Source organism: Sus scrofa, chromosome 3, assembly GCF_054392235.1.
Source record: "Sus scrofa isolate SSC_HxYL_T2T_F1_AM1 chromosome 3, Sscrofa_HxYL_maternal_Yorkshire_Landrace_v2.0, whole genome shotgun sequence".
Lineage (NCBI taxonomy): Eukaryota > Metazoa > Chordata > Mammalia > Artiodactyla > Suidae > Sus > Sus scrofa.
Window position 1 is genome coordinate 37,577,413 of NC_139385.1, and position 26,142 is coordinate 37,603,554.

The window sequence follows — 26,142 nt, forward strand, 5'->3', positions numbered from 1 at the left end:
GCAGTGGCTCAGATTCGATCCCTGGCCAGGGAACTTCCATTTGCCATGAGGGTGGCTGAAAAAGAAAAAAAAAAAAAAAAAGGAATTAGTGTGACTGACTCTAGGTTCTCCTCCATACAGAATGCGCGGAGGATAACCTCGCTTCCCTTTCCCACTAAAGAGAGAAAGCCAGTCTCTCCTGAAATGTGTGTGTGTGTGTGTGTGTGTGTGTAGAAGAGAAGTGATGTCGGCATAGAAATGGGTGACGATGGGATCTACGCATTGAGGTGCCTTTTTTTTTTCCAATGGTCAATTTAATCATGAAACCGACGAAGTTTCCACAGCTAAGTTCCCATCAATAAGGTGGAAGCAAACATAAAGGTTTTCCAGAATTAGAGGACCAAGATCTATACCACCCACCGAGGAGTCAGGCGTCCTAAAGAGACGACACATCATCCTTTCCTTCCAACAAAAGACTTTCCAAGTAGCTCTCTGCCATCGAAACGGTGTGTTAATCATCTGGTAGAAATTGATTTCTCCAATGCCAGGGCACTCTCGGCAGCTAGCAGGCTGCTGCAGTAGCCGTTTGTTTTCGTGGTGACAAGGATGGTGGCGCCTTCCTCCATGGCTGGGAGTGGAAAGAAATGGTCGGAATCGACCTTTGGTTCGCTCTGGACACAGTCTTCACACGTACATTCCTCTACCGTGTACTCCAGGCCTCTCGAAAGCAGCGTTTCCGCACCCATCTGGCCCTCGCTGCCATTGCCCAGGTCAGCGCCAGCACCCTTCTGGGGAGCCGATCCTGAGGACGAAGAAACGGCACAGTTAACCCGAACTCTTCAGGGCGCCTGGTCGTGCCAGACTTCGCAGCGCACATGGGGGATCCGAGCAGCACCAGGCGGATCTCTCATGACTCAGTGAATGAGAGGGCCCCAGAGTCGTGCGTGAACGGACAGCCCATGGGCCACACTGGCTTCAAAGACATGTGTTGTTTAGGGCAATGCAGGGTTTTTTAAGTGTTTGCTCATCTGTTTTATGGTGACCCTCACTTAAAAAATCAAGAGATTACACATACAAATCTACAAATCTAAATAACTGGGCCCCCCTCTTTTTTTTGGTCTTTTTACAGCCGCACCCATAGCATATGGAAACTCCCAGGCTGGGGAGTCAAATCAGAGCTGCATCTGGCAGCCTACACCACAGCCACAGAGACTCTAGATCTGAGCCGTGTCCGGACCTATGCTGCAGCTCGCGGCAGCGCTGGATCCTTAACCCATTGAGGGAAACCAGAAATCAAACCCACATCCTCATGGATGCTAGTCGGATTCTTAACCCTTTGAGCCACAATGGGAACTCCACGGCCACTTGGAGTGGACATTCCTACATGGGAACAAATGGGAGTCAACGGCACCTGTCTACTCCAAGCAGGGCCCAGGCTCCCCTACTGCAGAAGCCTCCAGAAGCCCCACTACATTAGTTTTTCACCCCCTTGGCCCTTGGACATATGAAGGTACTGACCCCTTTAACACATACGAAAGACAAATTACCATATGCAGGCACACCAAAACCAGTCTCAGGTGATGCACTAGTGTGCAAAATAGGGAATTCCCGTTGTGGCTCAGTGGTAATAAACCATGAGGACGTGGGTTTGATCCCTGGCCTCGCTCAGTGGCTTAAGCATCCAGCGCTGCCTCGAGCTGTAGGCTGCAGCTATAGCTCCAATTCTGTCCCTAACCTGGGGACAGAATATGCCTCAGGTGTGGCCCTAAAAAGACCAAAAAAAAACCCAAAAAGAATTCAAAATAAAGATGCCTTTCTTACAGAGCATTTTGTGGCCAATTCCTTTTTTTTAATGCAGCTCTCATGACCCCATGAGGCAGGAGTCCCCACTGGCTGCCCCTGAAGGCACGTTCTACTGTCTTCCCAACCTTCCACCGTGTCACGTCACTCCATCTTCCAAAACATCACACTTAAAGTCACCTACCTGTCTCTCAAACCCCAGGTAAAAAAAGACAAATGAGTAAGTGACATGGAACAGCCACCTCCCTCTCCTCACTGTATACTGAAACGAAAATGAGGTGGATGCTTTTCAGATTATGCATGGAAAATACATGCATAAAGAAATAGGGCAAAAAAAAAAGGAAATGGAGCAGAGCTACAAAGTATTTGATAAACAAACCATGGGCAAAGGTACAGAAAAAAAAATTTTTTTTAGGGCCGCACTCACAGCACATGGAAGTTCCCAGGCTAAGTGTTCCCACTGTCTATATGCCACAGCCACAGCAATGCCTTATCTAAGCTTAGCCTGCAACCTACACCACAGCTCAAGGCAATACCAGATCCTTACCTACTGAGAGGGGCCAAGGATCAAACCCTGCATCCTCATGGATACTCGTCAGGTCCGTTATCACTGAGCCACAACAGGAACTCCAAAAAAAAAATTTGGGGGGGGGACCGTGCCCAAGGCACACAGAAGTTCCTGGGCCCGGGGTTGAACCCAAGGCGTGCTGCCGTGACAAAGCCGAATCTTCAACCCAGTGCATCACAAGGGAAATCCAGAAATATATTTATCTTAAGAAGCCCTTAAGTAGAATGGTCATTTCTCTGGGGATGGTTTTCTATTGCTTAAGAAAGATAATCATCTTTGAGATGCTTGCTCAAATAATCCAGGAGCAACTGGTCTTCATTTCTAGCATTTTTCAGCAGTAAAATGGTCCCTCAAGCAAACACTTACATTTGTATTAGAATATGGACACAGATCTTGCCAAATATATTTTTCCTGATAGGAGCAGACCTGGCTCGCTGTTTCAGGTGGCATGACATTTGATCCATGTGCTAATTTCAGCCAGAGAGAAGGATGTTCCCCAAGGAAGCCTCAGTCCCTCTGAAGAGTAATTACCGAGGGAAGAATGTCTGTGGGGAAGGCTGACACCTGCAAAGGAGGGTGTAAACACCAGAGAGAAAGCTCCCTTCTTCCAAGAATTTCCTTTAATATAACTGTCGTCTGACACACTCTAAAGGGCTCTCCCCAAACCCGGTGCTCAACAGGACAAATGAAAACGAACTGAAACTCTCAAGCGCAACCTCCTGGAAACAGATTTCAAAAGATGGGCCATCAAAGTCAAACCAACCTGGGTTTCTAAGTTCGTCCCTCAGTGGTCCGGAGCTCCTCTTCCTTAGCAAGAACATCAAGATGAAAACTGTCAAAGAAACTATCAAGCTCAGGCCCAAACAGGTCCAGAGAATCACATTTGTTCCTTTCACTGAATTAAAAAAATGTCAGAGAGAGAATGAACTAATAACGTCATATTCGCATCCAGTAAAGGTTGTTTTTTTCTCTCTGAGTCTCCCTAATGCCTTGGCACTGACTTTTAAATTCTAGATAATGCTTAATTAGGAGAGGTGATTTAAAAAAAAACAACCTCTGTGGTTAAGAGTGCTGAATGAAATCGGGTTCAGTTCTGAATAATTACTTTGCTCCTGTCGGCATTTAAATAATTGCTTTATTTTCTTACTCTTTTTGATGCAGAAAATCTCACCACCTTCCCGGAATGTTACTGCTCTGAATAAATAGTCAGTAGAGAGAGAATACTTCACACCAGTTGTAACCGAGCAGAGGCTGTGGGGCTCCTGAGCACACAAGTCTTTCTGGGTCCTCCGTCCTGGGCACACAAGTCTTTCGGGGTCCTCCCTTTCTGGTTTTTAGGAAATGAGCCCCAGCCTCCTTAACCTTCCCTGAGTTCCAAAGGGCAGCTGCTAATCAGGGAAGGGAGGGGATGCAGAGACCAGGGAGGAGCTGTCAAGAGACAGCAGGGCAGCCTTGGGGCGGGGTCCTGATTCCTCCTTAAGGAATATACATAACAATGTCTTTGAGCCTCGGTGCAGAACTAAAACCCCCAACACCTGGAAACACTACTGGATGAAACGGTCTTCATTCCAGGGAAGAAGGAGGACCACTAGCTTTGAAAGACATTGCAAGCTGGGCTCCATCCTGATCCTTATCTCTGCCCTATTTTCCACTCCCGAAGCTATCAAAGCACATCCTAGCCCCCTTCCAAGGTGGGCAGTCTTTAAGGCATTAGCCTGCTGTGGCCGCCTTTGCCTGGCAAAGCAATAAAGCTGTCTTTTTCTCCTTCGCCCCAAGTTCTGTCTCCACATTTCTATTCCGAAACAGTGGACGGAGGCCGAGTTTTCAGCAACACAATGAACAATTGTTCAAGCAGTATTACTTACTTGTATTACAATAATGCTGACACGTTACAGGCGGGGTATTAGAGCATCGAAGGCGACAGGGTTTGCAAGCAATCAGCAATCTGTCAAAATATTCATTCTGGTAGCACTGCTGAGCCATCTGGAACTTGGTCGCAAAAAGAAACAAGGAAACCACAGAAAGAACAGCATGGAAGGACCCGTAAAATCTCGTCGAGAATTCCCCAGAAAAATGTAGTGACAGCAGCTAGAATGTCAAGGGGGAAAAAAAAGAACGTTGCGTCGATGCCTTGGTTCTTATGGGGGCTGACGCCCAGGTCTGTGGCTGAGGATTTGAATACCAACACTACTTCCAGTTTCTTTCCAGTTTCAAAGTTTGAGTCTTGGGTATCGTAAGAGATGGAGTATACCTACCCAGAGCAAACCATACCTGAAACAGAAACTCCTTATTTATAGAGGAAATTTCTCAGCCAGGTGACAGTCACAGGATGTAGACAACCCTGAAACATTAAGCAGAAGGTTCAGTAACCATTTTTGGAGCATCTGTTCGTGAGCTATGCTGTGTGATGGGCCCCAGGGAGAGAGACCAGACAAGGTCTGTGCCTTTAAGAACTTAAAATCTAACAGGGAAGATGATGGGGCGGGGGGAATGGGATGGAGTAGGAGTTTGGAGTTAGTAGATGCAAACTATTATATTGAGAATGGATAAACAACAAAGTCCTACTATAGCCCAGGGAACTAGATCCAACCTCCTGGATACACATGTTTAACTCAGTGACTTTGTTGTACAGCAGAAATGGGCACAACATTATAAAGCAACTATAGCAGTAAAATCAAAAATAGGGGAGGTAGAAATTCACTCAACTACAAAAGAATATAGTAAGAAGTGACAGAATGTGAGAGGAAAGGAATAGCAAGCACGCTTGCCAGGTTTTAAACCTAGGAAGATTGGAGTTCGCGTCAGGGCTCAGCAGAAATGAATCTGACTAGGATCCAAGAGGAGGCAGGTTTGATCTCTGGTCTCGCTTAGGGGGTTAAGGATCTGGTGTTGCTGTGAGCTGTGGTGTAGATTGTAGACACGGCTCGGATCTGGTGTTGCTGTGGCTGTAGTGTAGGCTGGCAGCTACAGTTCCAATCAACCCCTAGCCTGGGAACCTCCATATGCCGTGGGTGCGGCCCTAGAAAGACAAAAATAAATACATAAATAAACCTAGGAAGAATCCCAGAATTCCAACACATACGGAATTCTAGGGTAAAAATTAAATTGGCAGAAGATAGGTTTGGGACATAACAATAACAATAATAATATGTTAAAATTAATATAATATTTTAATATATTATTAATAGCTATGTTTCATTGTTGAAAATTTAGGAAAAAAAAGCAGTTGAGCCTATAGAAAAATTATGCATAGTTGTAGCATCCATAAATAATCAGTTAATATTTTGATGTAGCACAGAGTTTGCCGATAGGCCTGCCAACGTGTTCTGTTGGCCAGCTTCTGATATTGATCTTTCTGGAAGGATTTCTGTAGGTGGATAGATAGATTGGTTGGTGTAGTACACTTTCCTTTTTTTTTTTTCTTTTTTTTTTTTTTCTGCTTTTTAGGGCCATACCCGAGGTATATGGAGGTTCCCAGGCTAGGGGTTGAATCGGAGCTGTAGCTGCCGGCCTCCACCATAGCCACAGCAACACAGAATCCAAGCCGTGTCTGCGACCTACACCACAGCTCACGGCAACCTCATGGTTCCTAGTCGGATTCATTTCCACTGAGCCATGATGGGAACGCTGCATTTTCCTTTTCACCTAAATGGAACCACAGGTGTTTGCTTTAAACCATACTGATGATGCCGGAAAGAAGTTACTAGGATCAGGGTTCTTCATGAAGCCAGAGAATGAACTTCAGGAACACACAGGCAGCAAGCAAGCAAAGTCGTTATTAGAGGAAAGCAAACAGCTCCCAGGACAGCTGGGAGGAGGAAGAGCCCCCTTCTCTATTGTCCTATGGGGGTTTTTATCCCTTAAAGATGGGGGGTACCAATGTGGGGTCCAAAAGATGTGGTTTTCTCCCCCTGGCCTTGCCCAGTTACCTCTATCAGTCCTTGTCCAATAGGGGTCTTAGGGGTGGAAATGTCCCGTAAGTCTCATGGTTTCTTTGCCCTTCTCTTCCCGTAAACTGAGTCACAGGGGTTAGAGATTAATGTCCATCTGGGCATAGGTACACTCCCTAGAGTAAACAAGGCCTGTGGGGATGTTACTCCCTGGAGCCCTTAAGCCACACATGTTAATCAATAGCCACATCAAAGAAGGCACCGAAGCCTGTGCTCCTACACAGACCACCCGAGTTAATATTCTGCCTGACTGAGAGATACCCATACAGAGATATCCAGAGGTCAGGCAGAAATGCAGGACTCGGAGTTCCCGTCGTGGCTCAGTGGTTAATGAACCCGACGAGCATCCATGAGGACGCAGGTTCAATCCCTGGCCTCGCTCACGGCGTTGCTGTGAGCTGAGGTGTAGGTCACAGACATGGCTCAGATCTGGTGTTGCTGTGGCTGTGGTGTAGGCCTGCGGTTACAGCCCAATTTGACCCCTAGCCTGGGAACTTCCTTACGCCTCGGGTGCAGCCCTAAAAAGACAAAAAAAAAAAAAAAAAACGAAAAGAAAGAAATATAGGACTCAAGTAAATAGTAAACAAGTGACAAACTTCAAATTCAGGAGAGTGATTACCTCTGGAGTGGAAAGGGACGGAAAAGAGGCTTCACCTGTATTGCTCGCATTTTATTAAGCTGAATGGTGGATACGCTGGCATTTACTGTGTTCCTCTATTTTTTTTTTAAATTATGCTTTTTATTTATTTATTTAGTCACCCCCTGGCAGGAGGAAGTTTCCAGGCCAGAGATCGAAAAGGACCTGGAGCCACTGCACTAACGATGCTAGATCCTCCACCCACTGAGCCACCAGAGAATTTCCTGCTCTTATTCTTTTGGGGTTGTTGTTGCTGCTATCTATACTTCTTCATATTTTTTGAAAAGTACATAATAAATACTAAAACAAAGATAATAAAATACAATGCAAGAATTAAAAACCACTTTTTTTTTTTTTTTGGTCTTTTTAGGGCCATACCTGCACCATATGGAAATTCCCAGACTAGGGGTCCATGCACAGCTATAGCTGCCAGCCTACACCACAGCCACAGAAACCCAGGATCCGAGCCACAGCAATGCCGGATCCCAACCTCCTGAGTCTGGCCAGGGATCTTACCTGCATCCTCAAGATACTAGTCGGGATTCGTTTCCACTGCACCACAACGGGAACTCTTTTTTTGTTTTTTGGGTTTTTTTAATGAAGGGCTTGAGCCCAGGGAAAAGTTTGAAGTTAGATCCATCAGAATCTCCCATTCCTCCAGGGTTTCAGGCGGTGGGGTCAACAGATGTGGCAGCCTGGGTGGAACAATCGGTTGCTGAAAGGGCTGTCCCAGCAGGTGCCACGCCCTCAGGCTCCTTCCAAATGATGACCTTTGGGAGACAGGAAAGGACACAGGAAAAGCATGATTAGAGGAGGGCAAGGACAAAGATTAGCTTTCCTATCAGCCAAGCGAGGCGAGTTTCTGGAAGGGATGGGAAGTGCGGTCAAATTCTGCAGAAAAGTCAGGGCCGGTGCACTGAGGCAGAGGATCACTGGTGGCCTTTGAGAATGTCCATGGTTGGAGGCCACACTGCAGGTATTTAAGGAGTGGAGAGAAAGAGGAGGCGGCCACCGAGGGAAATCTGATGGCAACTGGAAGAAGTGAGCTGTGAGAACTCTTGGAAAGGAAAGCACTACTGCTTCTGACAGATGTACTGGCCCAGGTGCCTGAGGTCGCACGCACACGGAGATTCACTGCAACATCACTTGTGTTCACAGGAGCCTGTCCACTGGGGACCTCACTGCAGATTTAGCCAGCTGTCCAACAGAATGAGACCAGCACAACACCAAGTGGAAAACACAAATCACTTAATAGCGTGTTTATAACCTCTGCTGTGTTTACAAATAAAATACATGGGCTCTATATAGACAGTTATAAACGGGGGGCTATGTCTAGAAAGATAGGAGACTGATAGAATTACTGCCTCTGGCAAGTGACAGGAAGTTCAGAGTGGGAAAAAAAAAAAAAAAAAAAAACCTTTTCATTGAAAAGTCTTTGGTCCTGTTTAAATAACTATTTTTTAATAATAATGATTATTTGTAAATAAGAATCCTCTTTTTTTTTTTTGGTGACACCCACAACACGTGGAAGTTCCCAGGCCAGGGAGTGACAATGCCAGATCCTTAACCTGTTGCATCACAAGGAACTCTGACACCACCTTTCATTTGTTTTGATTTTTTTTTTTTTTTTTTTTGCTTTTTAGGGCCACACCCATGGCCTACGGAGGTTCCCAGGCTAGGGGTCAAATCGGAGCTACAGCTGCCGGCCTACACCACAGCCACAGCAACACAGGATCCAAGCCTCATCTGCGACCTACACCACAGCTTACAGCAACGTCAGATCCTTAACCCACTGAGTGAAGTCAGGGATCGAACCCGCAACCTCATAGATACTCGTTAGGTTTGTTAACCACTGAGCCAGGATAGAAACTCCTGGCATCTCTCTTAAGGACACTAATTCCATTCATGAGGGCCCCATTCTCAGGACCTAATCATCTCCCAAAGACTCCCACCTCCAAATGCCATCACACTGAGGATGAGGTTTCAACATAAGCACTTGGTGGGGGGTGGGGGACAGAGACATCCCGTCTGTAGCAGCTGGGATCTTGGAGGAAGGAAAAGAGGAGAGTGAATGGAACATTTTCCAGCGCTGAAGCAGACAGGCTAGGGGAAAAGAACAAAGATTAGAGACGTCGGAGGGACCACTAATGGGCAGAGGCTGGGACCATGTGAGTCACAGCACCCAGAGGAGCCCTTCCCAGGCCCTCAATGGGCCTTAAGAGCAGTGAAGGGCTGCAGAGGTTGTTCTTAACCCCGTGTAGGCCTCTTGGAGACGCCCAGGAATGGCTCCATCCTTAGTGAGGTCATGGCAGATGCCTCCAGAATTTGCTAGTATCACAACTGAAAAGTCCAATGGTAGGATCAGCTTTAGTGGCTCAAGTTATGTCCAGGTGCTTTTTCTAGGTCTTGGCTCCATACCCAAGTCTTTCCCTCATGATCACAAGAGAGCTGCAGCACCTCCAGACCTCACACACTCATTCCTTATAATCTCTCCCTAGTCATCTCATCTGTTCCCATGGTTTTGAATATGTTACCAGAGTTCCCGTTGTGGCTCAGTGGTAACAAATACAACTGCTATCCAGGAGGACGTAGGTTCAATCTCTAGCCTCTTTCAGTGGGTTAAAGATCTGGCGTTGTTGTGAGCTGTGGTGTAGGTCGCAGATATGGCTCGGATCCCTCATTGCTGTGGCTGTGGTGTAGGCCAGTATCTACAGCTCTGATTTGACTCCGAGCCTGGGAACTTCCATATCCTGCAGGTGCGGCCCTAAAAAGACACATACACACACACACACCCAAAGTGGGTTACTTTCCAACCTATATATCCAACTCCAATCTTGATCCTGAAATCCAGACCCATCTACCAACTGCATGCTTGACATGTTCCTTTCAAATCTGAGAGCTACCTCAAACATTAGTAAAGTGCATTTGGAGTCTCCGAAAGGGAGAGAGTATATGCTGCCTTTTCAAACCTACTTTCATTCAATTCCTTTTTTCAAGGACTACCTATGAACATTAAACAAAATGTTCTGTGGAACACAATTTGGAGAAAATCAGGCCAAATTATCTTTACAGCTCCAGTTCTCAAAGACTGTGATTTGGGGATTTGGTAGAATGACAATAAAACAGAAGTATGGTTTTAAAATAATGATTTTCTTAAAATTCCGCGGTAAAGTTATGGAGGTAACAACACCCCCAAAAGAGTGCTGGTGGTCTACGCTCGCTCTGTATAGAAAGAACAGAGAGGAAACCCAATCCTCAAGTCAGCATCAAGCGTCGGCACTCACTCAACACTCTAAAGAAGCAAAGAGACGCTGCCTCAAACTTCCAAAGCCAGCAGCGTGTTCTGCAAGGAAAATTCCATCCAATTAAAAGATCCTTTTTCCAAATTACTCAAGTACCAGCAAGTTTTCACAGCAGAACACTTTGACCTTTAGCTCTTAAATCCAAACCAACAGTTCTTCCAAGAAGTTGAGTAGGTTTTTCATTGGGAGAGGGAAATCCAGACCTGTACTAGTCAGGGTTCTGCAGGGAAACAGAACCAACAGGATGTATAGGGAGAGAGAAAGAGGTTTATTAATAAGAAATTGGTTCCCACAATTACGGAGGCTAAGAGGTCCTAAGATCTGTAGTTGGCAACCTGGAAACCCAGGGAAGTCAACAGTGATGGTGCAGTTTCATTCTGAGTCTGAAATTCCAGCTCAAGAGCCAATGGTAGAGGTTCCAGTCCAAGAGCCAGCAGGCTCGAGATCCAAAAAGAGCCGATGTTTCAGTTTGAGTTTAAAGGCAGGAAGACAGTGATGTCCCAGCCCAACAACCAGGCAGAGCTTCAGCTCTCTGGATGAGGGCCATCTGCTTTACTCAGTACATTCCTTCAAGTGTTAACCACATCCAGAAACACCCACACAGACACCCAAAATAACATTTGATCAGGTATCTGGGCACCCCTTCCCCCATCAGACTGACACATAAAATTAACCAGCACAAGGCCCTTGACTACCCATCCAACCTTTGCCTTCTGTTGACCTCCCTGAATAACCTCTGTGCCACGCTGTGCCACCCGGTTACTCCGGGAGCTGTGTCTCCCAGAATCCTCATCCCCATCTGGCCACCATGGAACACGCATGAGACATGGACAGTGGATGGGAAGCAGCAGCACTGTTTCGAAGGACATCGTAGTCACATGCACTGATGGACGGTCACAAAGATGCCTAATGCACTCAGGCATATCCTTTGATTTTTTAGAGCCGCACCTGTGGCATATGGAGATTCCCAGGCTAGGGGTTGAATTGGAGCTACAGCTGCCGGCCTACACCACAGCCACCGCAATGTGGGACCCAAGCCGCATCTGTGACCTACACCACAGCTCACGGCAATGCTGGATCCTTGACCCACTGAGCAAGGCCAGGGATCGAACCCACATCTTCACGAATACTAGTTGGGTTCGCTGACCGCTGAGGCATGATGGGAACTCCCCAGGCATCTCCGTATTCCCCTTTGCTCTACAGCCAGCTCTTCCGCCCACCTGCTGGCCCTGCTGACCAACAGCGGCTCCAGCCCCACCATCCTGCCATCAGCTTAGCTGCTGATTCACAGAGGCAGGGGCCACACAGAGGCAACCTAGGCAACTCGACGAGCTCCTGCTCACGGCTCCATGTTAGTAACTGGACGCTCCTGACTTCTCAGATCAACTGGCAGGTGACTCCTCCAGTCTTCGCCTCCCAGCTCCTCCCCCACTGTGGAAGGTCTGATTCCTACAGTATGTCCCTTATAATGTAACACACATGGGAGCTCAGCTCCCCTGACCATCTCTTAACTGATCGGCCTCTTTAGTCTTGCGGTTTTGAACCTACCGTTTACTTTTATTTTATTTATTTATTTATTTATTTTTAGGGCCGCACCTGTGGCATATGGAGGTTCCCAGGTTAGGGGTCCAATCAGAGCTGTAGCCACCAGCCTACGCCAGAGCCACAGCAATGCAGGATCCGAGCCGCATCTGCAACCTACACCACAGGTCACGGCAACACAGGATCCTTTACCCACTGAGCAAGGCCAGGGATCAAGCCCACGACCTCATGGTTCCTAGTCAGATTCATTTCTGCTGCACCACGACGGGAACTCTGAACCTACCATTTAAATACTCACTCAGAACTGTCCAGCTCCTGCCCTCAGAGTGGCACAACATTATGATAAAAGAACAAGTTTTTTTTTTGTTTTTGTTTTTGCTTTTCTTTTTTTCTGGCCATACCTGTGGCATATGGAAGTTCCCAGGTCAAGGTCGAATCAGAGCTGCAGCGACCGGCCTATACCACAGCCACAGCAATGTGGGATCCAAGCCACATCTAGGATCACAGATGATGGCCACAGAAGCCATCATCTGTGACCCTAGGCCACACAGCCTACACCACATACATTTATCAGGCATGCCTCAGGTCATTAAATGACAGATAAAACGAGGCCTGCAGTCAAGTTCAGCCAGACAACGATCAAGACCAAGACCAAGGACAGGAATTTAAGGGAAAGGTGACATTCCAAAGTAGGAGAGGACCTCCTGTTGTGGCTCAGGGGGTTAAGAACCTGGCATAGTGTCTGTGAGGATTCAGGTTCGATCCCTGGGCTCACTTAGTGGGTTAAGGATCTGGTGTTGCCGAGAGCTATAGTGTAGACTGCAGATGCAGCTTGGATCTGGCATTGCTGTGGCTGGGGCATAGGCCAGCAGCTGGAGCTCCGATTCAACCCCTAGCCTGGGAACTTCCATATGCCATAGGTGCGACCCTAAAAAGGAAAAAACAATGAAAACAAAAAATAAAAACAACCACCCTTCTGCTGATCTGAATAAACACCATGAGAGTCCTAGTTTGACCTCATAGGGTCAAATACTCCCTTACCTGATACCAAGGAGGGGCTAGTGATGTAAGTCTGACGTCTCCTTGAAGAATGAGGAAGAAAGCAGTCTTCTCCCACTCCCCACTTTTCTTGGATTATAAAAATATAGCCCACCTAGTCCTCAGGGCAGAGCCGCCTCACCTGCCCACTTGTATTTCTCACATGCCTCCTATCTTTTTGTTTTTTGTTTTTGTTTTTTTCCATCTTTTTAGACCTGCACCCACGGCATATGGAGGTTCCCAGGCTAGGAGTCGAATCAGAGCTACAGCTGCCGGCCTACACCACAGCCACAGCAACTCAGGATCCGAGCCACGTCTGCAACCTACCCCACAGCTCACAGCAACACCAGATCCTTAACCCGCTGAGCGAGGCCAGGGATCAGACCTGCGTCCTCATGGATACTAGTCAGATTCCTTTCTGCCGAGCCACGACGGGAACTCCAATAAACGTCCTATCTTAATCTATTTCTTGCCTATCACTTTGTCTCTCGCTGAATACCTTCTGCACTGAGACGCAAAGAACCTGAGCCTCAGTAAGTCCAGACACCAGGTAAGTGATTCTAATTAAAAACCCGGGGGTTCAATTCCCAATCTAGGTTTAGGCTGGGTTCGGAGTCAGAGGTGTTTCAGTTTCAGTCATGTGTTGAGCCCAAAGTCCAGAGAGAAAGCCAGGCAGTCTAGAAATTCTACAGCTTCTACATTGCAGGATTGAGGCCAATTTTTTTTGCGGGTGGGGGGTAGTTTTTTCTTTGCTCTTAAGGCCTTCAACTGATTGGATGAGGCCTGTCCACATTATGGAGGGAAATCTGTTTTACTGAAAGTCAAATGATTTTTTTTTTTTTTTTTTGGTCTTTTTTAGGGCCACACCCATGGCATATGGAAGTTCTCAGGCTACGGGTCAAATTGGAGCTACAGCTGCTGGCCTACACCACAGCCACAGCAACACAGGATCCAAGCCCGTGTGACCTACACGACAGCTCATGGCAATGCCAGATCCTTAACCATACTAAGTGGGGCCAGGGATGGAACTTGCAACCTCATGGATACTAGTTGGGTTCGTTACCACCGAGCCACAACAGGAACTCCAAAGTCAACCGATTTGAATGTTAGTTATATCTAGAAAATATCTTCAGGAGTCCCCTGGTGGTTCAGTGGGTTAAGGACCTGGCGTCATGTTATGGCTTAGGTCACTGCAGTGGTGTGGGTTCAATCCTTGGTCCAGGAACTTCTGCACAGCCCCACCCCCCCAAAAAAGAAAGTATCTTCATAGCAACATCTAGACTGTATGACTGGTGATCGCTGGAGCTACTCCAAACATTACAGATCCCTCCTTCTGAGCACAGGGCAGGATTGTACCTTCCACACGCCCGTTGGAAGTTACAAATAGATGAGAAACTTTCTTTTGAAGATAAGCAGAAGGGATACATGTCACTTGAAGACAGAGGCCAGTGCTTAATTCCATCCCATGCTCTTTCCCTCTGCCATGTTGCCTAGCGATGCCCCAGATGGTGACGGCTCTGAGGGCCTGAGTTCCAATGGGAGGACAATAGAAGCACAGCCCCAGCTGACCCAGGAGGGACACAGTTAAGAGCTGAATAACTGTGCCCCCCAAATTCATTTGCTGAAGCCCTAGCTCCCCATGTGATGGTATTTGGAGGTGAGGCCTTTGGGAGGTGATCAAGTTTGGATAAGGGCATGAAGGGTAAGGCCTTCATGAAGAAATTATTGCCCTTATAAGAAGAGACAATAAAGAACTTTCTTGAGCGCTCTCGTGCCATAGGAGGACAGTGAGAAGGCAGCCAGCTATAAGCCAGGAAGGGACCTCTCACCAGACACCAAATCGGCCAACACCTTGGTCTCAGACTTCTCAGACACCGAAACTGTGAGAAATAAATTTCTGTTGTTTAATCCACCCAGCCTATGATATTTTGCGACAGCGATCTGAGCAGCCTGAGACAGACACATCACGTGAACACCATCTAGAGTGATATTTGTTATGCAACACAACCTCACCTATCCTGACTGACACACAGTCCAAAGCCATGGCACTAACCCTTGTGCAGCACTACCTCCTCACGATCCCTAATATTTTATGAGAAAGAAATATTTCCAAACAAACCCTTGTAAGTGTGCTGCAGTCCAAAATGAAAGAAACCTCAAAAGAACACCAAACAAACAAGAACACAAAGGAACAGCAAACACTAAGCCTGAACACTGGCCCTCTGGGGTATCCATAAACCACAGACGATTTGGTTTCTTCTTCGACTTGCAACAGTGCCTGCGGGAGTCCGGGCTTGTGCTGAGGGGAGCTGGAGGAGATGAAACAGCTGGCACCCAGGCTCTAATGAAGCACGGGGCGCTCAGCATCCCTGCTGGGCGAATCCGGCAAAGCCAATGGCAATGCAAAGACGCTTTTCCTCCCAACCGCCTTTGCACTCAGATCTCTGCACATCCCTCAGAAGGCTGTTTGCTCGTGGACGGGAAAAGGCTAATTTGACGTGGGGCCAAGTGTCAAGGCCCTCTGCTGGTTTTCTGAGAAGATTCCCTTTGAAGACCCGCTCCTCTGAACCCCTGCCTTTCCTCAGCACGATCAGAAATGCCACCTTCTGTTGGCTCTTTAGAATTTTTCAAAGTGGCTTCGCTGTGATTTCCAGGGCTTTCTGATTGCTGGCAACTGTAAGATGTATCACATCAGGGAAATTTGATTTCTTGTTTTTCAAACCACTGACTTCTCCCCGTGACCCTTTTTGTCTCCACCAACAACCAACAACCAACAACCAACCACCAGACACAGAGCATGCTGACAGCGGCACCTGCCTCAGGAGATGATTGGAGAGGCAGAGAAAAAATCCCCCCACTCCCTAAATATCCATCACATGCCCACTACAAACTTACCAAGCACCATGCCAGGCACCAAGGTGCAACAGTGAGTTCATTTTATCTTATTTTATTTTCATTTTTGGCTCAACAGATCAGGAGACAATATGGGGTTCCCGGGCCAGGGATCAGATCCAAGCCTCAGTTGCGACCTAAGCTGCAGCTGCAGCATAACCAGACCCTTAACACACTGTATCAGGAACTCTAACAATGAGTTCATTTTAGATGTGGTTCCTGTGCTAGTGGGGTTTAGAGGCTGGTGGAGAAGACAGGAAAAAAAAATTAATAAAGAAAAGACCTACGATGGTGAAAGTGCTGTTAAGGAAAAAGAATGGTTCCGAGAACCTAGAAAGAGACGAGTGCGGATGGCGGGTACAGGGGAAGGAAACGCCACTGTGAGCTGGGGCCCCCCCTGAGAAGCAGTCACCAAGATGGGATGAGACTGTGACAGGTTTTGGGGGTAAAACACGTTCAGGGAGGGAGCCAGAGAAGAAGGAATATCTTCGGACTATATGGCAAATATATATTATACACTAACATTACTGTGTATATAAATGTAGAATATATATATATATATACAGTGTGTGTAATATACACTGTATGTGTGTATATATATATACACATTGCACATACAGTAACACCACTGTGTATAGATGTATCATATATCCATACACAGTGTATCATATACATAAATTAACAAAAAATCTGAAGTAAAGCCAACAGATCAGGAGACAATCAATGTCATTGAAAAGATAGTTGATTACTTACTCATGGTTCTCAGGAGGAGGGGACAAGCCACACCACGGGGGGAGCTGCAAATGGAGAAGCACCAGGGTGAGTCCAAGGGCAGAGGGAGAGGGAGGAACTGTGGGTGAGGACCACGCAAGGCAGAAGGAGCAGTCAGAAACCTTCGCACAGGCTCTGGAACGCAAAGGCTGTCCCTCAGAGTCTGGGACCTGGTCCTTGGCTCATCAGGGAAGGTGGATGGTGACCTGGAGTATGAGAGCCCCATAAGGGAGAAGGTTGGTTTGGATTTGAGATGAGGGCACCAGCTCTCAGGGGAGTTTTTTCTGATCTCTAGGTTTTGGCTAATCCTGGGAGGGGCAGTCCCTCCAGGGTCAGCAAGGCTCTATATGTCAAAGCATCAGAACAAAGAAATGTGTATCCTGGAGTTCCCGTCGTGGCTCAGAGGTTAACAAATCCGACTAGGAATCATGAGGTTGCAGGTTCGATCCCTGGCCTTGTTCAGTGGGTTAAGGATCCAGAGTTGCTGTGAGCTGTGGTGTAAGTTGCAGACGTGGCTCGGACGCTGTGTTGCTGTGGCTCAGGTGTAGGCCGGTGGCTATAGCTCCGATTGGACAGCTAACCTGAGAACCTCCATATGCCGCTGGTTCGGCCCTAGAAAAGACAAAAAAAAAAAAAAAAAAAAAAAAGGATTGTGGTTGCCAAGGGTAGGGGACAGGCAGAGGGAGTGGGGTGGTTGGGGAGCTTGGGGTTAATAGATACAAACTATTGCCTTTGGAATGGATGAGCAATGCGATCCTGCTGTGTACCCCTGGGAACTCTGTCTAGTCCCTTATGATGGAGCCTGATAATGTGTGAAAATAGAATGCATACATGTATGTGTAACTGGGACACCTTCCTGTACAGCAGAAAAAAAACTGTATTGGGGAAATAACTATTAAAAAATAATAATGTCAAAAATAAATAAATAAAGATTACAAAAAAAAAGAAATCTGTATCCTGGCTAATACAGGACCTCAGAAGATACTGAGGAATTCCTATTCATTTAGTTAAATGTGATTATGTAAAGAAATGTTCAAAATTTGTATAGGTGCATACTGAGGTTTGTGGGGATGAAAATATAGGATACGTGAGGTTTGCTATAAAATAACCTGAGCAGTGAGTTCTTGTCAAGTATGTCAGGTAGGCAGCTATAGCTCCCATTCAACCCCTCGTCTGGGAACCTCCATATGCTGTGGGTGTGGCCCTAGAAAGACAAAAATAAATAAATAAATAAAATACCTGAGCAGAAATAAAGGTGGGATGGGGGGAAGAGGGAGGAGAATGACAAAGCAACGCAGCAAAACCACGACAGCTCTTTCAACCCTGTGTATATAGGGTTCATTACAATATTTTTCTGTTTTTCATATATTATGAAATTTTTATGCTATGAAATTAAAAAATTGAGTGAAAAATATATGAAAGAATTTATTCCAAGGGATTATTTATGGGTGATTCTTATTTTTATCTATGTTAACTAATTTTTTCCAATAAAGATATATTATTTTATAATCATAAAGAAGTCATTTTAATTACAAAATTTTAAATGGGCGATTTTCAAGCAGGTTTTTTTTTTTTTTTGCTTTTTTAGGGCCACACCCATGGCATATGGAGGTTCCCAGGCTAGGAGGTGAATGGGAGCTGGAGCTGCCGGCCTACACCACAGCCACAGCAACACCAGATCCGAGTCAGGTATGTGACCCACACCACAGCTCACGGCAATGCCGGATCCTTAACCCACTGAGTGAGACCAGGGATTGAACCCACATCCTCATGGATACTAGTCGGGTTCGTAATCTGCGGAACCACAAAGGGAACTCCTCAAGTGATTTTTTAAATGTATAAAGTACTTGAAACAGTTGTAGTATGTATTGGTAGCACACAACTTGAAATACCTTGGGTTTAAATCCAATAAAATCCATCTATATACCATGTTAATTAAAATATAAAATTATTTAATACCTTGACTGGCGACATACAGAATAAAGTCAGTATGGTATACCGGTTAAGATGATCAGTGAACATGCCAAGAACATTATTTACGAATATCCTATGGCGGAGAAAAAGAGAGGGCATGATTATTTAATGGTTCTCTCTCTCCCATCAAGACATCACGTTCAAGAACTTTTAGATTCTCTCCAGTACTTTTGGGAAAAATACTCTTTCCTAAGATATAAATACCTTTAAATCATACACATTTGTGATTTAAAGAACTGAGTAGCAAAGTGAGACGGCGCTTTCCTCTATTCTGGTTGTGAAATCGTTCAAGCATCTGAAGCATGAGCTTGTTTCACAACAGCTCCACTTTGCTTTCTTTATTGTTTGTTTGTTTCACTTTTCTTTCTTTCTTTCTTTCTTTTTTTTCTTTTTTTGTCTTTTAGCCTTTTCTAGGGCCTCTCCCGCGGCATATGGAGGTTCCCAGGCTAGGGGTCTAATCAGAGCTGTAGCTGCTGGCCTACGCCAGAGCCACAGCAACGGGGGATCCAAGCCGCACCTTCAACCTACACCACAGCTCAAGGCAACCCCGGATCCTTGACCCACTGAGCAGGGCCAGGGATCGAACCTGCAACCTCATGGTTCCTAGTCGAATTCGTTAACCACTGAGCTAAAATGGAAACTCCTTCCCACATTCTTCTGACCTTAACTTTCTCCTCACTTTGCTTTCTTTATGAAGGAGATTTGAGTACAAAACACAGTGAGAGGGAGTTCCCTGGTGGCCTAGCAGTTAAGGACCCAGCATTGTCACTTCTGTGGTGCAGGTTCAATCCCTGGCCCAGGAACTTCTACATGCCATGGGCAGAACTAAAAAACAAAAAACGCACTGAGGAAATTGAGGAGGAACCCCAAGATCTAAGCAAGTGTCTGTGTTCTGTGACCCATGTGGATGGCCATTTATCACAGTCATCGTCCATAAGGTTTCCTCTGGGGAGACAGAGCAAAATACCCCAGAACCAATGCCTCTGAATGCGAAGAGTGAACCCATGCCATGACTCAAGGCGACTGTCCCTCCCTCTAGGACACAGAATGCAAAGTTGCCTGTCAGAGTTCCCGTTGTGGCTGAGCAGGTTAAGAGCCTGACATAGTGTCCATGACGAAGCAAGTGTGATCCCTGGCCTCGCTCAGTGGCACAGGTCACAGATGAGCCTCTGATCCAGATCCAGTGTTGCTGTAGCTGTGGTGTAGGTGGGCAGCTGCAGCTCCAATTTCACCCCTAGCTGGGGAACTTCATATGACACAGGTGTGGACATAAGAAGAAGAAGAAAAGTTGCCTGTCATGCATCTTCTTTGCTTCACCCCCTTTTTTTTCTGGCTGAATCCACACCATGTAGAAGTTCCCAGGCCAGGGATCAAACCCAGAGCACAGCAGCGACCCAAGCTGCTGCAAAAACAACACCAGATCCTTAACCCACTGAGACACCAAGAAGTCCTGCTTCACCTTTGCTAATACATAGTACCCCCCCCCAATGGCTTTTGCTCTCATTTAGATGCAAGAGCAACTTCAAACCACAGGGAACATTACTGCATCGAGGCATCACATCGTGGAGTCAGATGGTCTGACCTAGGATCCTGGCAAAGCACCTGTTACTAGTCAAGTGGCTTTGTCAAATTTCTTGTCAGAGCATTGGAGCTTTGCCTGCTTACTCTGTGTCAAAGAAAAAAAATTAATCAACAGTCCATCTAAGAAAGAAATGGAAAATTTTCTTCGAGCCAACCTATGGATTGTAACCTGGGAGTCAGTCTTTCAGAAAGCTCTGAGGGGGAGCCACATCATGGCTCAGTGGATTAAGAATCTGACTAGTAGACATGAGGACACAGGTTCGACCCCTGGCCTCACTTAGTTGGGTGGCGATTGGGCGTCGCTGTGAGTTGCAGTGTAGGTCGCAGACACAGGTCAGATCCTGTGTTGCTGTGGCTGTGGCGTAGACCGGCAGCTATAACTCTGATTCAGCCCCTAGACTGGGAGCTTCTATATGCTGTGGGTGCAGCCCTAAGAAGAAAAAAGAGAGAAAGCAAGCAAGCAAGCAAGCTCTGAGGACTGTTCTGCCCATTAGAGGTCAAAGCACAATTATGGAAGTTTTTGAGACAAAGGGTTATAGTCATAGAATGGCTTACTGAGAGTCTACACCATCCAGATCTCCACACAGAAAGCCCTGAGGACTGCGACATGGGTCATCTTGGCCCCTACGAGATTAAGGAGGAAGGTTATCTTCTAAGGCGGTCTGGTTTACACAGATGCACAATATATACTAAAGAGGAGGGAGGTGGCCCAATTGGGAAAAAAAATTAAATTTTTCTTGTCTCGCCACAAAATATGAATTATATTTCATCATCTGTAAAGGAGGAAGGATAAAGTGATACAAACTATCATGAGTTGTTGTGAAGATTAAATGAGATAGTACTTGGGACACGAGGGATGGGATGGGGCTGTGAGGGGGGAGTGGTCAATCACCGATGGTATCCAGACTTGTCTTGGGAGACCAGTGTGGGCACGACCTGGCACTCGGTGAGGACGCAACAGATGGTAGTCACTTAAAAATTCAATTTGAGGAGTTCCTGGTGTGGCTCAGTGGCAATGTACTGACTAGCATCCATGAGGATGCTGGTTTGATCCCTGGCCTTGCTCAGTTGGTGAAGGATCTGGCATTGCTGTGAGCTGCGGTGTAGGTCACAGGTGCAGCTTGGATCTGGCATTGCTGTGGCTGTGGTGTAGGCCGGCAGCTGTAGCTCCGATTTGACCCATCACTTGGGAACTTCCAGATGCCACAGGTACAGCCCTAAAAAGCAAATAAATAAATAAATACATTAATAAAGTAATGAAATGAACTAAAAGTAAATTTATTTATTTTATTCTATTTTATTTTTGCTTTTCAGGGCTAAAGGTGAGGCATACAGAAGTTCTCAGGCTAGAGGTCGAATTGGAGCCATAGCTGCCGGCCTAAGCCACAGCCACAGCAACTCGGGATCCAAGCTTTGTCTGCAACCTACACCGCAGCTCATGGCAGTCCCAGATCCTCTACCCACTGAGCGAGGCCAGGGATCAAACCTGCATCCTCATGAACACTGGTCAGGCTCGTTACTACTAAACCACCATGGGAACTCATTATTTTATTTTTAATAGTAGCTCTACTGAGATATAATTCACATACCATAAAGTGTGCGATTTGGGAATTGCCACTGTGGCACAGCAGAAACGAATCTGACTAGGAACCATGAGGTTGCAGGTTTGATCCCTGGCCTCACTCAGGGTGTAAAGGATCTGGCGTTGCCATGAGCTGAGGCATAGGTCACAGATGAGGCTCGGATCCCGGAGCGTTGCTGGCTGTAGGCCAGCAGCTGTAGCTCTGATTCGACCCCTCGCCTGGGAACTTCCATATGCCACGGGTGCGGCCCTAAAAAGCAAAAATAAATAAATAAATAGATAGATAAATAAGGCGTGCAGTTGGGTGGTTTTCGTATACGCATGAGGTTGTACACGGATCCCCATTATCTATAATTCCAGAACATTTGCATCATCCTTCAGAAAACTACTACCCATCAGCGTTCGCTCTCTATTTTCCAGCCCCTAGCAACCCCTAATTTGCTTTCTAACTATTTGCTTATTCTGGACATTCCATATAAACAAAATCATACCATACGTGGCCTACTGTGTATGACTTGCTTCATTCAGCAAAATGTTTCCAAGCTTCAGCCACCTTGTAGCAGGTGTCAGCACTTCTTTCCTTTTAATGACTGAATAATAATATCCTGTTGATTTAACCAACACCAGCATTCTTTCCCTATTCATCAGTTCATGGATATTTGGATTTTTTCTACCTTTTCGCTATTATAAATAATGCTTATGAACATCTGTGTGCAAGTGTACAAGTCCTTATGTGGACGTACATTTTCAACTCTCTTGGGTATATACGTAGCAGTAGAGCTCCTAGGCTGTGTGGTAACGTCAGGTTTAACTTTTTGAACTGCCATGATTTTATTTTTTTACTCACAATGGTTTTCATCTTGATTCCTTGCTTCCACAACTACCTCTCATTCAATGGTATCTGATCCATAGCCAGAGATCAGTGTTTCCTAAAATAGATTTTTTTTTTTTTTTTTTTTTTTTTAGGGCCGAACCTGCAGCACATGGGGGTTCCCAGGCTAGGGGTCTAATCAGAGCTGTAGCTGCTGGCCTACACCACAGCCACAGCAACGCCAGATCCAAGCTTTGTCTGTGACCTACACTACAGCTCAAAGCAATGCCGGATCCTTAACCCACTGAGAAAGGCCAGGGATGGAACCCGCAACCTCATGGTTCCTAGTCGGATTCGTTAACCACTGAGCCATGATGGAAACTCCTCTAAAATGGACTTTAAAGACCCCTATGTCCCAAAAGATGTTCCCCAAGAAAAAGATTTCACATTCAAACAAGTCTGGGAAAATTATGTATGCCATATATTGCAGTTATAATGCATGTTTATGTTGTGAAATAAAATTCATATTTTATGGCAAGAAAAAATTATTATTCATTTATTTATTTTTAAATACTCAATGACTTTTATTACATTTATAGGTGTACAACAATCATCACAACCAAATTTTATAGCTTTTCCATCCCAAACCCTCAGTGCATCCCCCCACGCCCTAACCTGTCTCATTTGGAAACCATAAGTTTTACAAAGTCTGCGAGTCAGTATCTGTTCTGCATAGAAGTTCCTTCTGTCCTTTTTTCAGATTCCACATGTCAATGAAAGCATTTGATGGTGGTGTCTCATTGTCTGACTGACTTCACTTAGCATGATAATTTCTACGTCCATCCATGTTGCTAAAAATGCCAGTATTTCGTTCCTTTTAAGGGCTGAGTCATATTCCATTGTGTATATGTACCACATCTTCTTGATCCACTTCTCTGTCGATGGATATTTAGGTTGTTTCCATGTCTTGGCTATCGCAATTAGTGCTGCAATAAATATTGGAGTACATGTGTCTTTTCGAGTCATGGTTTTCTCTGGATAGATGCCCAGGAGTGGGATTGCTGGGTCAAATGGAAGTTCTATTTTGAGTTTTCTAGGGGATCTCCATACTGCTTTCCACAGTGGTTGTACCAATTTACAATCCCACCAACAGTGTCATAGGGTTCCTTTTTCTCCACACCCTCTCCAGCACTTTATCGTTTGTAGACTTTTTGATGCTGGCCATTCTGGCTGGTGTAAAGTGGTACCACATAATGGTTTTGATTTGCATTTCTCTAATGATGAGTGATGTTGAACATCTTTTCATGTGTGTTTTGGCCATCTGTATGTCTTCTTTGGAGAACTGTCTGTTTAGATCTTCTGCCCATTTTTTGATGGGGTTGTTCATTTTTTTGCTATTGAGCTATAGGAGGTGTTTATAAATTTTGGAGATGATTTATTTGCAAACATCTTCTCCCATTCTGTGAGTTGTCTTTTCGTTTTGGGTTTCCTTTGCTGTGCAGAAAGTTTTAAGTCCCATTTGTTTATTTTTGTTTTTATTGTCATTACTCCAAGAGGTGGATCTTCTTTATTTATTTATTTTTGTCTTTTGTCTTTTTAGGGCTTCACCTGCAGCATATGGGGGTTCCCAGGCTAGGGGTCGAATCAGAGCTGTAGCCGCCAGCCTACGCCACAGCCACAGCAATGCGGGATCCGAGCCGCGTCTGTGACCCACACCACAGCTCACGGCAACGCCCGATCCTTAACCCCCTGAGCAAGTCCAGGGATCGAACCCAAAACCTCATGGTTCCTAGTCAGATTCGTTAACCACTGCGCCACGACAGGTACTCCTCCTCTAAGAGTTTTATAGTATCTGGTCTTATATCTACGTCTTTAATCCATTTTGAGTTTATTTTTGTATATGGTGTTAGGAAGTGTTCTAATTTCATTCTTTTACATGTGGCTGTCCAGTTTTCCCAGCACCACTTATTGAAGGATCTGTCTCTTCTCCATTGTATATTCTTGCCTCCTTAGACAGGAAAAATTTAAATACTAAAATTTTTTCTCTGCCCTTCGGCCTCCTCTCTCCCCTACTATACACACTGTGTATCTGCATTATGTACAGACCAAGCTTCCCCCATCGGCAGAAATACCTGCTCAGCCACAAAGAGCAACATTCTCCTGGCGTTGATAAGACAACTCCTGGAGTTCCTGTTACAGCACAGTGGGTTAAGGATCTGGCATTGCTGCAGCTGTTCCATCCTTGCCTGGGTATTGCAATGTGTGGCCGAAAAAGAAAACAACAAGAAGACAAATCCTTAAAAGATAACACTCCTTCTTGATCTTGTATTGGGTCACAGGATCCTCCATGATAGCACTTACATCTGGATCATGTAAACCGTCAGCACATCATCTGATGTACAGTCCTCTGTCTCAAAAATCTTATATAACTGTGCCTTGACTTCTAATGGTTGGATCAGTTCTCAGAACTTTCTGAGATGTTCTTCCCAGGTTATAATCCTCAAATTTGGCTTGAATAAAATTTTCCATTTCTCTTGATTGATTTTTTTTTTTTCCTCTTTAGGGCCCTACCTGTGGCATATGGAAGTTCCCAGGCTGGGGTCAAATTGGAGCAGCATCTGTAGGCCTACACCACAGCCATGGCAACGCCAGATCCGAGCCGCATCTGTGACCTACGCCACAGCTTGCGGCAGGGCCAGATTCTTAACCCACTAAGCAAGAGCCAGGGGTCAAATCTGAATCCCCATGGACACTATGTCAGGTTCTTAACCCAGTAAGCCACAATGGGAACTCTGATTAATCTTTTTGTCAACAATAAATTAAATGTTCTGTGAATATTCTGCATAGAGAATACTGTGCATTCCAATGCTTCCTGACCATATGTGATCACGGATCCTTTTTCACAAAACACTGATTAATAGAATTGATGTTCTTAAGGAACCCATTTTGGGACATGCTGTTAGCAATGTACACAACATAGGCTGAAATGTACAGGCATTTGTGACTATCGAGATCTTTCTCCAGCCAAAAAGCGACCCTTTAGGAGTTCCTGTCGTGGCGCAGTGGTTAACGAATCTAAGAACCATGAGGTTGCAGGTTCGATCCCTGGCCTTGCCCAGTGGGTTAAGGATCCCGAGTTGCTGTGGCTGTGGCGTAGGCTGGCGGCTACAGCTCCGATTGGACCCCTAGCCTGGGAACCTACATATGCCGCAGGAGCAGCTCAAAAAGACGACCAAAAAAAAAAAAAAAAAGAAGCGACCCTTTAATGAATCTCAATATTTGGCAGAACACATCTGATAAAAAAGAACTTTTAATTAAAAAATTTTTATTGGAGGAGTTCCCATTGTGGCGCAGCGGAAACAAATCCGACTAGTAACCGTGAGGATGCTGGTTCGATCCCTGGCCTTGCTCAGTGGGTCATGGATACAAAAGAACTTTTTCACAAAACAGAACCAGACTCAAAGATTTCTAAACCAAACTTAGAATTACCAAAGGGGAAACATGGGGGGGACGGATAAATTGGGAGATTGGGATGGGACTGTCATATACACACTACTATATAAAATTGATAAGTACCAAGAACCTGCTGTAAAAAGCACAGGGAAATCGACTCAATACTCTGATGGCCTGGATGGGAAAACAATAAGAAAAAGAATAGATGTATGTATATGTACAACTGAATCACTTTGCTGTATACCTGAAGCTAATACAATAT

General features: G+C 45.6%; 1 protein-coding gene across 5 annotated transcripts in view; it reads right to left on the minus strand.

Annotated features, from left to right (window-relative positions):
* Positions 1–271: 271 nt before the first annotated feature.
* Positions 272–26,142, minus strand: part of TNFRSF17 (TNF receptor superfamily member 17) — a 140,104-nt gene continuing 114,233 nt past the window's right edge. Inside the window, exons 4-9 of one of the 5 annotated variants that reach the window (XM_085017613.1) lie at positions 16,462–16,505; positions 7,451–7,704; positions 4,619–4,688; positions 4,213–4,435; positions 3,111–3,242; positions 272–781 (exon numbers count right to left, since the gene is read on the minus strand). In XM_085017613.1, the coding sequence (XP_084873739.1) occupies positions 495–781; positions 3,111–3,242; positions 4,213–4,330 (537 nt within the window). In that variant the 5' untranslated portion in view covers positions 4,331–4,435; positions 4,619–4,688; positions 7,451–7,704; positions 16,462–16,505 and the 3' untranslated portion in view covers positions 272–494. Of the gene's footprint in view, positions 782–3,110; positions 3,243–4,212; positions 4,689–7,450; positions 7,705–16,461; positions 16,686–26,142 lie in introns of all 5 variants that reach the window. The other 4 variants (XM_003124587.7, XM_021088062.2, XM_085017612.1 and 1 more) reach the window with 4 other exon arrangements.